The 15,150-nt window shown below is 42.6% G+C and overlaps 2 protein-coding genes and 1 pseudogene across 4 annotated transcripts; 1 reads left to right on the top strand and 2 right to left on the bottom strand.

Annotated features, from left to right (window-relative positions):
- Nucleotides 1-2,018: 2,018 nt before the first annotated feature.
- On the bottom strand, nt 2,019-9,958 carry LOC136549589 (uncharacterized). Of its 3 annotated transcripts, XR_010781958.1 has the most exons (8): nt 9,419-9,958; nt 5,778-6,135; nt 3,357-5,686; nt 3,016-3,279; nt 2,815-2,925; nt 2,624-2,708; nt 2,449-2,540; nt 2,020-2,367 (listed from the first exon to the last, which is right to left on the bottom strand). XR_010781958.1 is itself a non-coding variant. In XM_066540927.1 (7 exons), exons 4-7 carry the CDS (start codon nt 2,883-2,885, stop codon nt 2,313-2,315), a joined length of 303 nt encoding a protein of 100 aa, XP_066397024.1. In that variant the 5' UTR covers nt 2,886-2,925; nt 3,016-3,279; nt 3,357-6,135; nt 9,419-9,958; the 3' UTR covers nt 2,019-2,312. The 3 variants fall into 3 exon arrangements, 1 of the variants encoding a protein (XP_066397024.1); XM_066540927.1 differs by having other exon boundaries at nt 2,019-2,367; nt 3,357-6,135; XR_010781957.1 differs by having other exon boundaries at nt 3,357-6,135.
- On the top strand, nt 6,499-9,588 carry LOC136548371 (protein SHORT ROOT IN SALT MEDIUM 1-like). Its single transcript, XM_066539927.1, has 5 exons — nt 6,499-7,053; nt 7,464-7,706; nt 7,795-7,836; nt 7,928-8,012; nt 9,275-9,588. The coding sequence occupies exons 1-5, from the start codon at nt 6,772-6,774 to the stop codon at nt 9,586-9,588; spliced, it is 966 nt and encodes a 321-aa protein (XP_066396024.1). The 5' UTR covers nt 6,499-6,771.
- Nucleotides 9,959-10,023: 65 nt separating the features above from the next.
- Nucleotides 10,024-14,911, bottom strand: LOC136548369 (uncharacterized; annotated as a pseudogene).
- Between the last annotated feature and the right edge of the window lie 239 nt (nt 14,912-15,150).

Raw genomic sequence — 15,150 nt, 5'->3', positions numbered from 1 at the left:
GACCAACCAACATTGATATTGGGTCATCATTGTCGGTGTGTAGCTACAACCGACACTGATACTATCACTGTCGGTTCTAGCCAAGAACCGACGGTGATATTGGGTCATCACTGTCGGCTTTTTGAACCGACAATGATATAGTGTAAGAAAACTTTCATAACTTTCTCGTATGATATCCTATGAAGACGAACTTTATATCAAAGTCATAGTACTCGACGAGATCTGCAACTTTATAGTTCAAACATTTTTTATTTGAGATCGTTTGAATGTCTAAATATACACCACAAGATTTTGTAGAGTTAATACCAAATGAGTCAATTGCTCTAGAGTCATGAGTGTGCATTGGTAGTTAAGGATCTCAGATGGAGAAGTGACCAAAATAAAAGTTGTAGATATTGAAAAGTTATGCAACTTTGTAGTTGACAAGTTTCTTATTTGAAGTCATTATGATGCCACTCTATTTGATTCGCAAGATTTCATAGAAGTGAATACCAACTAAAGGCATATGTTCCATTGTCATAAGTGAGTGTGTAGTGGTATTTGAGAATCTCGTATGGAGATGCAACCAAAATAAAAGTTGTAGATCTTAAAAAGTTATGCAACTTCATAGTTGACAACTTTTTCATTTGAATTTTTCAAATGACCTGATGGAGAAACACCCAAAACAAAAGTTGTAGATCTCAAAAAGTTATGCAACTTTAGTTGAAAACTTTTAAATTTTGAAATCATTTATCCCACGAAAATTATGGTTGAATTTTCGCACATTTGAAATTCAAATTCTTCAAATGACCTCGGATGGAGAAATGACCAAAACCAAAGTTCTAGATCTCGAAGAGTTATAAAACTTTGTATTTGATAACTTTTTCATTTAAAATCATTTATGATCTCAAATACTCATTTTAAAATCAGATGAACATACAATGGCTACGACAAATATCTCATTTAGACACAAGCATCATACAGGTGGAGCGATTAGGGGACGAACATGCGAAGCATCGGGGGTTTGAGCACTGGTGGTTGTGAAGCTGTGTTTTTTGCACGAAAAATCTTATGGCTTGTGACGTGCGACCGTGTGGCTGTCCAATGGAGTCTCTCCAGGTATTAAATTTTTTTCCCCTATTTTCAGCCCATTTTTTAGATTTCCTAGAAACCACATCAGCGTCGGTTTTCAAGAACCAGCAGTGATGTCAATCCCTCGTCATTGCCGCTTTACCTGTGTCAGTTTAAAATCCGACAGTGAAGGAGAATTTTGAACTGAAAAGATCTAGGGTAGTGAGAGAAATCACAATTTTACATTTTATGTGGAGACGAGAACTAATTCAAAGTGATTTAAGTGTTATTCCAGCTAAATCTTGTGTATATATACATTATCGATGTTTCATGTGTGCTATATAACTTCATGAATAATCTTGTGTATATCTGGTTCGTTATATCTGGTGTTTCTGGTGCTTTATAATTCTGTTATGCGTTATATACCTGGTTGATTATAAGTGCCTATTGCGTTATATATCTGGTGTATCTAGAGCCTTATAATACTCACTTTCAGGTGTGGTATTGAGCCAACAGTGATACTCACAAATTCTGTTGGGTGTGGTACCAAACTGGCAGTGATGTCAGGAGTGTCCCTGCAGGGTTAAAGAACGATCCAGTGATATCTACTACTACAGAATGTTACTGTAGGGACGGCTCTAGAGCCTCTGTAGGAGCGGCTGCACCAGCCACCCTTCCCAGGGTGTTTCTACAGAGGGTGCCTCTGTAGGGGCGGTTTCCTAACCGCCCCTGCAGTACCCTCTGTAGGGGCGGCTAGTGTTTTCAGTCGCCCCTACATTTCCCTCAGTAAGGGCGGCTGATAATATCAGCCGTCCCTGTAGTGGACTTCTGTAAGGGCAGCTGTATCACCAGCCGCCCCTGCTGTGTGTATTTGTAAGGGCGGTTCAATCAAGAACCGCCCCTATAGTGGATTTCCCAGCAAAAAAAATAATAATTCAAATTCAAATCTGACTGCCACAAATATACATATATACATCCACAAACACAAGACCATCATCACAAATCATAATTCACAAAAGTCCATCATTACAACATAGTCCATTATGAAGTCCATCATTATAACAAAGTCCAAACCGTTCCAAAGTCTGATCCAAATCATACCACAAGTCCACATTGTCATCAACGACCTAGGGCTAACCTATCAGTCTCCCAAAGGTGTTGATATAGAGGATTACTACCTAAGTCGGAAAGAAGATGATGGTAAGTGTCTTTATGATACACAATCTGGTCCATTATAAAGTTGCAAAGGTCGCCGACCATCTCTAAGAGCTCGTCATCCTTGTATGGGTTCCTTCTCGTATCTTTATCTTTGTCCAACTACAAGAGAACAAGTTTAGGTTTACTATATCACAACATATGCGAACTTTTCATACTACGAGCGAAGAGATTCAAACTTACCAGATTGGGTTTCTGTTGTAGCCACCGATGGTACTCATCATAATACATGTGTAGTATCCACAATGTAGACTCCCAAGCTTCTGCTTGGGGCACTGTGTGTTTTGCATATGGAGATGTTAAGTAATGCTATTGACAGACACGTAATATATGGAGTACCAAAGTAAATGACACTTACCGCACATAAAGTTTTGACATACAACTTTTCCTTCCTATTTGGATGATGCCTCCCCTTATGTTCCTGGACATAGTGCCTGAATGCCCTGTTCCAATGGTTTTAGCAAATGCAACTTGTTAGTATCACACATTGAACCTTACAAGTATGTATACAAACATAGTAGCTAAAATAAGGATTGTCAATATGTATACGTCTTGACAATCGTTATGAAGTCTTTGTATGTCTCGACTGGGAAATCCGCTGAATCAAAGACCCATGCCATGCTATGTGAGAGCCAGACGCCTATGCAAATCCAGTGATCGCTGCATGAATTTAGTCATAGAAGGAACACATAAGCTCTTTTGCATCGAACAAAGTAATTTGAACAAAGCTAAATATACAGTCGAACTTACTTGAAGTGGTATGGTATCCATATATCATCGTGTTGTTGGAGATTTTTAAAACATAGGGCAATGTATGCCGCAACCTTGAGAGACTCTTCCAATATTTTCTAGTTTCTGATGTCCTCTTTCTTCTTAAGTGTCTTTCCAGCTCCTAGTTCTTTGCAATCTAGTTTCCACTCTTTAGGGTAATTAAAATTTGTTGATGCTATAGGTGAAGGGTCTATATACCCGTGTTTCAGAGCTGGCCTATTTTTCACAAAGTCCGCTTGCATTCTACAAATACAACGCAGGTTAGTTACAACAAAATTAAAAGATTACATTCATATCATATTGAGAGGGCAAGGACTTACAGGCACCATATGCGAATCAGATTCATTTCCATTCGTCCGAGGTGGAAGCATGCCTGGATATCCTTAAACTCAATGGCAATTTGCCCACCTAGGGCTCCAAATGTGCCGGCAGGGATCCATGCTTGTAAGATTTCTAGTTCTGTTATCTGAGCACGCAAGTACCAATTGTGGAACTTTCTCATTCCACGTGGCAAGCACTGTAGGACTCGGTTTGGTAGGAAGTTCTTGCCTTTTTCATATTTATCCGGGCAATCATCTGACCATTTGAGGTTATCAACAGCTGGATACTTGTTAAACCCTTTGTGCAGTTTGCTAGTGGTGCCCTCCTCAGTGGTGCCCTCCTCAGAAGCTGGTGCTCTGAATTCTTTTACTTGGTTCTTAGGCTTAAACTGGTCATGAGCCATCCACTTGTGCACCGACGAGACGTCATTAATGCCCACATACGATGGCCTTATCTTGATTGGGATTTTGTTTCGAGCTTCCCATTCGGGCATGTCCTTGTCAACTTGTGCATCACCTGCTCCAGGGGCCACTTGTTCTTCACGTATCGGCTGTTCACGAGGCAATTGCTGTTCATGAGACACTTGTTGTTCATGTATCGACTGCGCTTGTTGATAAGAATGTTGCATCTCATCATGCCTTTGCTCGGTACGAGCTGGAGAAAGACGTGGCATGTCATCATGCCCATGCTCGATACGAGGTGGAGAAGGATGTGGCATGTCATCATGCCCTTGCTTGGTACGAGGTGGAGAAGTCTCTAGCGTGTGGTGGTCATGGTCATGGGCCAGTGAGTATACCTCCCCGTCCTCGACGGGTCGCTCCCGAGGATGAACTTCAGTCGGAGTTGGCGAAGACTCGGTCAATACAATATCCCGTCTATGCCAGAGGATGAACTGGTTCATGACGTCTTCGAGTAACACGAGCCCCTAGGGAGTAGGGTGTTCTATCTTCCAAGTCATGAACTCAGGCTTCATGGTATGCACCTCGACCCAAGTGTAATCCTACGGGATGTCCCTATTGTGCCACGTGCCGCCCAGAGGATGTGCCACGCCCGTTGCCACCTCAATGATCACGTTTTGCCTGCCCATCGGAACCACCAATTTACAACTGGTTGGCGCCCGTATGCGATTGACGGGGGTTCCGGTTGCATTGGAACCTTGACTGCTGGGAACATCCGGAGGGCTGCCAACTACCACCAGTTCTCTAGGCGGCCCCATTGGTGTATGTGGCTCCATCGTAGATAGTCCTTTCTCCACCAACATCTTTTCAACTAGAGCCTTCACTTGGCGCTCAAGATTAGACTCTCGGTCTCTATCATGTTTCTTATACATGTGCCTCTCCTCTACGAATCCGTGCTTTCAGGACATCCTCTTCCCTAGCCCCCTAGTGCGTCCTGTGTACTCGGGGTTTCCCAAGGCAACGGTAAGCTCGTCCCTCTCTCTGGAAGGGTTGAATGCGCCCTTCTCCTTGTCTTCAGCAAGTTTCAGTATTTTTGATACTACCTCTCCGGTCTCCGGCTTAGCAAACTTGAGGCTACTACCAGATGAATCGACACTCCTCGCGTATATCCACTGTTTAAGGCGTGGCTTCAACATTGGCACTTCCGTATTCCCGGCAACTTTGGCCTCTGCGTCCATCTTCCTAAAGACCTCTTGCTTGCCAGCGTAGCCACCGGGGCCTAGACGAGGGTAGTGTTGGTTCTTCTTCGCCTGCTCGCTGTTACGGGCACTGAGGGACAATGATGCCTCTGAAGTCTTCTCAGCCACGAGCTCCTCCCATTGACTAGGAGTTATGTTGCCATACTCGTGGAAAGGAGTTAACTTCTGTTGGATAAAGTTCTTGTTCAGATCTGACTGCCAACGTCGGAAGCTCTGCCCCATTATCTTGAAAGCATTTTGTTGTACCAACTCGTGCGTTCCCTCCGAAAACCTGAAGTTCTACTTCAGCTTCTCCCATAGATCTACCTTTTGGCTCATAGGTACAAGATTCTAGCTACAGATAGCTGGGTTCAACTTATCTCTAACTACAAACCCGATGTGATTACGGAATTTCGCCCTGTATGTATATGGCTCAAGGATCTACCCGTCTGGTCCGACCTCCGTTATCACATAGCATGCATTGTCGTGATATTGGTTTGGCTTTCTAATCCCCCCTCGTTTCCTCTTTGGCTGGGCAGTCTCAGTCGTGGTTGTGTCCTAAGGTTGTGGAGCGGAGGCCTCATTGTGAGTACCTATGGCTCCTTCCTCTGATCTCCTTTGCCCCACTACGTATTGTCCGGCAAGACGAGCCAGAGGCCGACGTCGTCTTTTCAGAGGTTGAGTAGGGACGACCTGTGTATCCGACAGGTCAAAAGTGTTAGCAGAGGTAACATAAAGCCATAGCATTAGCCAAATTTACAAGCTACTAAGGCTTTATCCGTACCTCGTCGTTCGGATTAAAATCTTTGTCCAACTCGTCCTCTGTTGGCCTCCGTCTGGGTTCTTGTGGGAAAGGATCCTCGGGACTTACATATCCCCCTGATGAGGTATCGTCATCATCATCTCCTTCTTTGCCTTGGGTATCCTCTCTGCCTTCTCTTCCCTGGGCTCCTCCCACTGGATCCTCATCATCGACAAGGTCCTCCTGAGTAAGCATCACTTCTAGACCCTTTTCTAACTCGTTATCGAACTGCTTCTGAGTAAGCTGGTCATCTAGTTCTTGCTCTCCATGGGATGGCTGCTCATCATTCACGGGGCATCGGGATGCACTCTTTGATGTCCGCGACATTCCGTGCCTTGTTCTAAGAGATGCAAGAAAAAAAGTAGTATAAGTTGTAGAAGTAGTAGTACTAGTGGTAGAAGTAGTAGTACTAGTAGTACAAGTAGTAGTACTAGTAGTAGTAGTAGTAGTAGTAGTAGTAGTAGTAGTACTTGTAGTAGTACTAGCCCACTGCATATGCTGTATGACTCAAACAAGATGGATAGAAGAAAAGATAAGCAAAAAATTCACAGTCAGGCCAACCACTGCATATGCTGTATGACTCAAACAAGATGGACTACAAGGATGGACATAGACAAATATATGCCTACTACAAGATACACTGATTTTGTCACTATTTTTCATGCCCCCCCCCCCCACCCCCACGCGCGTGCGCATGCCCTGTTAAGGGCTGTATTGTGACCATGCTCATCCACAGTATGTTTTGGGCCTTTTGGCAAGTTGATATGTTTCAACACATGTTCTTTTTCCTTCGCAGAAACTGTACAGGCATTATGTTGTGAAGAGGAATCAACGTAAACGCCAAAGAGATGAAGATCTAAAGAAAGAAGAGAAGAAATCCTCCGAGAAGCGATCCAAGACTAATCATGAGACTATAACTGAAAGTGTTGATAATCTAGGAGGCAGTGTTAAAATAACAAAAGAGGGTGAAGAAAAGATGAGCACAGATCAATCAGCAAATGTCCATGCTGAACTGTCAAAAGAGGGTCAGATAAAACTTGGTACCAATCATCCAATTGCTAACCATGGTGAACCAGCAAAAGAGGGCGATGAAAATACGAGCACTGATCATTCAGAGTCTGTTCTTGATAAACCTGCAGCTGATGCAAATATGGAGGAGGAAGATCCTGAATACGAGGAAGATCCTGAAGAAATAGAAATATATGAAGATGATGAGGACATGGATGATGCTCATGCTGAAGAACAGATTGCAGAGCAGGTTATTTTCCAGCATTTTTTTTGACCTAGTTGATTCAGCTCTTCATTATTTGAACCGACTTGTCATTTATTACCTTGTGTTTTCTTAAAATTCCACTTTCTTTTCCTTGACATATGGAAGTTAACCATGCTGTTCTAATCAAGTCTTGGGCTTATATAGTGGCAATCACCTACACTGTCAAGGTCATCTGGGCCAGTAGCCTACTTCCTCCCTATAGTGCTTGAGACTGCCTTTCATCAATCTTACATTTTAGTTTTTTCTAAGTAGCATTGTCATATTGTGTGGTTTCACATATAATATCATCTCACTATTTTTATGTTTGAGTTTCAACTTTATGCAAGAGATACACAAAGCTAGTTCCATAGAGCTAACCATGCCTAATCGTGGCACCTCATTTTCTTGTGGCACAGAATGAGAACACAAACGACAGAGAGGTGAAGCCAGAAGAAGTAGCGACAGCAGATGGTGGAAATAACAAAAGTACAACACAGCCTGAGGTAGAAAATATTACTAATATCCATGAAAGAGCTGCTTCAATAGAGGAAAAGCAGTCCGTGGCAGAGAAAGGAGATTCGGTGGAAGGTGGAGAAAAGGTTGTCAGTAAGGAGGTTAAGCCAGCAAAAGATGAGGTGGTCGACAAGGACCTATTGCAGGTAATGTTTGTTTTTCTCTGATGCATGGGAAACGTTAAGGGTGTATTTGGTTTTTGGTCTGACAGTTAATAATGTCTTGATCTTATAGGCCTTTAGGTACTTTGACATAAATAGAGCAGGATATCTCAAGGTATATTATGCGAGCATGACCTATTATTTCAAAATCAATCCCACTATTTCGGTCCGTGTGGTCACTGACTATCATTATTTCACAACTGTAGGTGGACGATTTAAAATGTATTCTTCACAACTTGGGGAAGTTTTTATCAAGCAGGGACGTGAAGGTGAGATATTTGATTGGAAATAGTCTAAACGAATCCCCCCCCCCCCCCCCACTTGATGGCAATCACATGAAATGGGCAAGCCTATTATTGTTTACTGTATATATTTTCAGATCCTCTTTCACCAGGTGCACAACATATCTTACTGCTCATCTGGTTTTCAATAAGCTGGCAACCAACTTATATTTGAAATGCTAGCAGCATCTAGCATCTTACCACGCACGTCAGGCTACAAATATAGTAAAGCATATCTTCACTGCAGCAGTGATCATTTTACCTTTAATATGCTAAAGAAATAAAACAATTATTTTTCCTCAATCAAAATTGATAAAACACTAAGTTGACCATCCTATTCAGATTTTCTCCCCATAAAAAAAGGGGTCAATTTCCCCTCTTTTGTAAATGTGGGCTACCCATCAGAGTTGTCCACTCATGCTGAATCGGCCAAGATGCATGAAATCTAGTCCAATCAGCATACTGCCATGAGGAGAGAAGGAGCTAGCACACATTTGCTTCAGCATAATCTAGACACTTGAGACTGAACCTAACCCATTAGTTTGATGCAGGCACACCGCACATGGCTTAACAGGTTCTTCGAAAGTAACCATGTCTCATGCATGTCAAAGGTCAACTTCAAAATAAGGCAAAAAGAACAGGCAAGAGGTGTTTGTATTATAAATGACAAATTCCGCAAGATGGTGATATTCCAATTGCTTCTGACTCAGACAAGCATATCATAAAGCCACTAACACCTAAAACTTGGTCCTACACAGACTAGCCAAATGCGCACATGGGTCACCGTCGCATGCTACTTGAGTTTTCTCTAAAAACCTTACCCAAAAAGAAAAGAAAAAAAAAAAACTATTCCCAAAAGTATCACTGTTATGGCATACTACACGCCAGTTGCATTGCACAACCACCCAAAAGTGAATTCACATTGCCAGAAAAATAGCTTGCATTCTGGGATGTACAGATACGTGGTTTAGTCATTCTATCTAATAGCTTGCATTCACAGGAGAGAAAGAGGACGACAGAGACGGTACATTGACACCATGTATTCAGCTGACTCCAGGAAACTCAAGTAGCATGATCCAGGTTTTACACCCTTTGGTGAAACACAGCTCCCTTCACCCATATATCCATTACTCTGTTAGCTTGATACTAATTAACAAGGCTACTAATGTTCAATTTCAAAATAATTCAAGTATGCACACTACACTGAAGTAACTACGGAACTAAACCAAACGGATGGGGAACAACCAAATAATGCCGTATCTGCATGTACAGGTCTGCATCTACAGCCAATAATCCGGGACAGCATGGACCAGAACTCTACACTGCTGAACTGCGAGCCGCCAATCAGGATTTGGAATCAACTACTCCAGCAGTCAGCCAAACAAGAGAAACACAGTGCATTTCCATACCCCGTACCTTGCGCAGGAAGGATTGAAACGAGGAGCGGCAGTGGCAGCGCCCGTGAAGGACAAGGACCAGAAGCCCTTTGGATCAAGCCGCCACGTGATTCATCACACCGGATGCTATCACAGCTTGCTTCTCCTCTTCGGGTTTCGGGGCCAGTCGACTCGAGCGGCAGTGCCTAGGCTGGTTTGCTGGGGCCGGCGGTGGGGCGGGGCACCTTCTGGAGTGGAGCGGCGGCGACCGGCGAGGGTGATCTGGTGGGGTCGAGTGATTGGTGCTACGGGCGGACAACCAGGACCGGGAGGGAGAGCGGGGATGCGGCCGCCGGCGGTGCCGCAGGCGAGCGCTCCCAAACTCTAGCCGCCGTCGTGGCCTTGGAAACGGCGGTGGATGGGGCGGGGGCGGCGGTTGGGTCAGGGAGACGGTGGAAGAGGCGGTGGAGGGGTCAGGGAGGGGCAGGCGACGGCGGTGCAGGCGACGCTGGCGGCGAAAATGGGCAGCCTGACGGCGGCGGTGCAGTGCCCGATTTCGCCCAACAGTTGTAGCGCCCACAGCGACGGAGGTTATAAGCCTTACCTAATTTCGTTGTAATGTACCTTGAATCCACTAAGCCGCCCCTACAGAGAAACTGTAAGGGCGGCTGATGTTATAAGCTGCCCCTACAGTTGAATTTTTTTTTCAAAATTCTAAATCAAAATGGGGGAAAAAATTAAATTTTAAAAAATTAAAATCAAAACTACTAAAATAATTTTAAGACACCAAATGATCTCAAATGAAAATCAAAGTTCTAGAGGTCATGAAGATTTACAACTTTTATTCTGGTCATCTTGTCATTTGACAAAATTTGAACCTTTCAAATTTGAAATTTCAAAAAATGACAAGTTCGAACCAAAATTTGAGACCCAAAATAATTTCAACATAAAAAGTGATGAATACTAAAGTTGTTCAACTCATTAATATCTACAACTTTTATTTTGGTCAACTTGTCATTTGACAAAATTTGAACCTTTTAAATTTGAAATTTGAAAAAATAACAAGTTCGAACCAAAATTTGAGACCCAAATTGATTTCAACATAAAAAGTGATGATTACTAAAGTTGTTCAACTCATGAATATCTACAACTTTTATTTTGGTCATTTTTTCATTTGACAAATTCTTAGCCCACATTATTCACTAATCTTACACATGTCTCATATAGTTTATAAAACCTTATGAGAGATGTATATATTGACAAAAACCAACAAAATAAATTGATAGAGAATTATTTTAGAAAATTTTAGGAAAAAAAATCATCAGATTTGAAGTTAGTATGAGAAAGAAAAACTAGTTACAAAGTTGACCCATAGATTAAAAAAAGAAATCATACTATTCACTAGATCATGTAAGGATCGTCTAGAACAGTGTGATTTCTCTTTTTAATCTGTGGGTAAACTTTGTAACTAGTTGTTCTCCCTTATACTAACTCCAAATGTGATGGTTTCTTTTCCTAAAAATTTCTAAAATCATGCTTCAGCATTTAAGTTTGATCAAACTTGGATGTGACAATGTTTTACATATTTTAAATTTTGAAATTTGGAATTTGACAAGTTTAAACTAAATTTTCAAACCCTAAATTATTTCAGATATAAAAGTGATGAATAAAAAAGTTGTTCAACTCATCAAGATCTACAACTTTTATTTTAGTCATCTTATCATTTGACAAAATTTGAACCTTTCAAATTTGAAATTTGAAAAAATAACAAGTTCGAACCAAAATTTGAGACCCAAATTGATTTCAACTAAAAAAGTAATGAATACTAAAGTTGTTCAACTCATGAATATCTACAACTTTTATTTTGGTCATTTTTTCATTTGTTAAATTCTTAGTACACATTGTTCACACAAACATACATGAATGTAGTCTCACACACACATACATGAATGTAGTCTCACACACATACATAAATGTACTCTCACACACACATACATGAATGTAGTCTTACGAACACTGACACACTTACATAAACTAGCTAGCCCACCATGATAACTTTTCCCTTGACACATTTTCGTTCCCATGGCAATACATCTTTGGACAGGTTCTTTTCCACAGCCTCGATTTTCTTATAAAAGTCTGTGAATAGCGGCATCTCATCACACTTATTATAAGCTTCAACATCGTCCACGGCATCAACTCCGATGATATGTTGTTTTTTAGAGGCCACCACGTGCTTTGTCTTCTTCTTTAGGGGGAGGTTACTTTGCGGGTCGGGCATATAGAAGACTTGCGTGACTCGTTCAGCGAGCACCCAACGGTCATCCTGGTAGCCTACATTCTGGAGGTCGACGACTCTCTGTCCAATCTCATTTAATTGATGTTGCTTGATCCAACGGCATCGAAATAGGGCTACCTTTATATCCCTTCCATAGTCAAGTTTTCATATATCTTCAATTATGCCAAAGTACAGCACCTTTCGCCCCACTCCGTCGAGAGCCTCTATTCGGACGCTGCTGTTCTGATTCACAGATTTCCTGTCCTTTGTGTCGGTATAGTATGTGTACCCATTGATGTCATAAGCATTCCAAGATGTCACCTGTTTCGATGGCCCGGCCGCCAACCGACTGATGGTAATAGAATCTATGGTTTCTCCAGGCTGTATGTTCTGGTCCTTCAACCATAATGTTAGGTGTTGCTTATGCTGTTTCATGACCCAATCATCTGAACGTCCATTCCTCTCGGCCATAATGATAGCCATGTGTTCATCAATGTACGGTTGCATCACTGCCATACTCTGCAAGACACTGTAATGCGCCCGACTCACCTCTCTGTAATCATTGTCGAGGAACACTTTCCTACCACTTATGCCCTTCCCAGCTAGCCTTCCCTTGTGATGAGAATCGAGATTACCAATCCCTCTCTGTACTTTTAGCCACTCTTGGCAGCACTCGACGACTTCTTTGGAATTATAACCCTCTATCATTGAGCCCTCTGGGTGTGTTCGGTTATGCACGTATCGGCTTAGAACCGACATGAACCGCTCATAGGACCACATTTCATGCAAGAAGCTAGGGCCCAACGCCTCGATCTGATGAACTAGGTGAATCATGAGATGTACCATTATATCAAAAAAAGCAGGAGGTAAACATATCTCTAGCTGGTTCTAGGTCTCCACCATGAATTCATGTAGGTCACTCAGCTCTTGCCTGTGAATCATCTTCTGTGAGATCTTCGAAAAGAAGTAGCACATGCGGGTGATGGCCATCTTTAGGAACTCTAGCTTTATAGCTCTGATTGCAATTGGTAGGAACACTGTCAGCATCACATGACAATCGTAAGCCTTGCAGTATGTTAATGATAGGTCCTTCATCGACACTAGCTTCTTCGGGGTCGCTGAAAACCCAGTCGGCACTCTGACCCCCCTAAGGAAATTGCATATAGCTCTCCTCTCCTCTAGGGTTAGGTTGAAGCTAGCCGCGGGAAGACTGTACTTGCCATTATCTTGCTGTACCAGCCAAAGCTCTCGCATCACGTTCAGCTGCACCATGTCTTTCCGTGATCTGAGACCATCCTTTGACTTGCCCATGTCCATCAAGGTAGCCATGAGACTCTCAAAGACATTCTTCTGCACGTGCATCGCATCAATGGCATGGGGGACCTCCAAGTCTGGCCAATAAGGCAGGTACTGAAAGAAGATTGATTGCTTCTTGAATGGTACGCCTTCGATGGGAGGTGTGCCTCTATCTCTAATCGTTCCATCTGGATTCTTCTTTTCATAAACGACGTGTATGTTTTGGACCATTCTGAACATATGTTCTCCATTACGACGTCTCTCTGGAGGGGGTTCATCCTCCGGGATGTTGCCATAGTATCTTAGGTACAATTTGCCACAGTACTTGTGACCTATCTTTAAGAAGCGCCGGTTCCTTATGTAAACTATCTTCCTGGATCCATTTAGGAACACCCATTTAGTACCATCAAAACAGACTAAGCATCCAATCTTGCCTTTGAACTATCCAGACAGGGCAAACAGTGCGGGGTAATCATTGGTAGTAACAAATATTATTGCTTTGCATATAAAGTCCTCCCACCAGAACGCATCATACATTAGCTCCCCATACCTCCATAGCCTCTCCATTTCTTGCATTAGAGGCTCCAAGAACACGTCTATATCAATGCCTGGTTGTTTGGGGCTGGAGATAAGAATGGTGAGGAGAAGGTACTTCCTCTTCTAACACAAATACGTTGGGAGGTTGTACATGGTCAAGATGACTGGCCATGTGTTGTGGTCGGTCATCCTCTTATTGAAGGGATTCATTCCATCGGTGCTCAAGACGAACTGTACATTCCGTGGGTCATCACTGAATTCTGCTTTGTACTTGGCATCGAACGATTGCCACTGGCTACAATTGGCCGGGTGTGCGATCGTATCATCATCCACCTTGCGCTCATCATCCCACCATGTCATCAGTGCGGCTTCCTTAGGGTTTAGGAACATACGCCTCAAGCGGTCGGTCACTGGCAAGTACCACATAACCAGGGTAGGAATTCTTCTCTTATTTGCATCGTTGCCTAATGGAGTTTCCTCTGGGGGCTGAGATTCTTGCAGCACCTTCTTCCTACCCTTCTTCCTCTTTTCCTGTGGAGGCTTCCACCCACTTTGAAGGTCATTGTTCTTGTACCGACTAGCCCCACACCTAGGACATGTATCTAAAGTCTCGAACGATGTGCCACGCCAAAAAAGGATACAGTGGTTGGGGCATTTATGGATTTTTTCAACTCCCAATCTGAGTGGACTTATAACCTTCTTCGCTTGGTATGTGTTGGTGGGAACTGTGTTCGGTTGTGGGAGCAACCGTGACATGAGGCACAACAGATCATTGAAACTGCAGTCCGACCAGCTGTACTTAGCCTTCAGGATGAGTAGCTCAAGCACAAAACGTAGCAGTGTGAAGTATGTCGGACAGCCCTTCTCAGCATCATACACAGTCTTCTTCGATGCTTTTGTCATCCTCTCAAGATTTTCTAGACCTCTCTTGCTCCTTTCTAATATTTCTGGTCCAAAGGCCCCAAGCATTTCGTCCAAGTTGTCGTTGTCATCTGCATCCCCCTCACGTGCTTCGCCATCATTGCTAACACCACCAGCATCATCACCACCTTATTCATTGCCAAAGCCACCACCTTATTGATTGCCATAGTCACGATCCATTTGTTGCTCAAGATCGTTTGTGAATCGGGACAAGTATGCTTGGGTTTCAGCTTCATCAGCTAGATCATCGTCGCTGTCATCAACAACCACTGTTTCACCGTGATGAATCCATACGGTGTAGTCCAGAACAAATCCTCTCCTAATCAGATGTTCTTTGATGGTACTCACATCTCGAAATGCAATAAGATTCTTGCAATCTTTGCAAGGACAAATAATCATGTCACTATTCTCTTTCAACGTCGCTGCATGCTTCTCTGCGGCTTTGATGAATTTGTCCACCTCATCATGGAAAAGAGCGTCGTGTCTTAACGAACCATACATCCAAGAGTTCATGTAGTCCATCTTATAGAAACAAAACAACCAAAAAAAGAATAATACTCGAGAATAATTATATATACCTGAGACACGCACCATGATAGTAGAGGATAGTTAATTAATTGACTATTAATGCATAAATATTTTAAAATATAAATTGATAGGTTCAAATAAACAATTTCAAAGAAAACAATTAGCAACATTTAATATTTCATCCACTACCTTTCATGCAAACTCCATTCCAA

Source organism: Miscanthus floridulus, chromosome 4 (assembly GCF_019320115.1).
Source record: "Miscanthus floridulus cultivar M001 chromosome 4, ASM1932011v1, whole genome shotgun sequence".
Classification (NCBI taxonomy): domain Eukaryota; kingdom Viridiplantae; phylum Streptophyta; class Magnoliopsida; order Poales; family Poaceae; genus Miscanthus; species Miscanthus floridulus.
The sequence above is the reverse complement of the archived record's forward strand: the minus strand, read 5'-3'. Positions and strand labels throughout refer to the sequence as shown.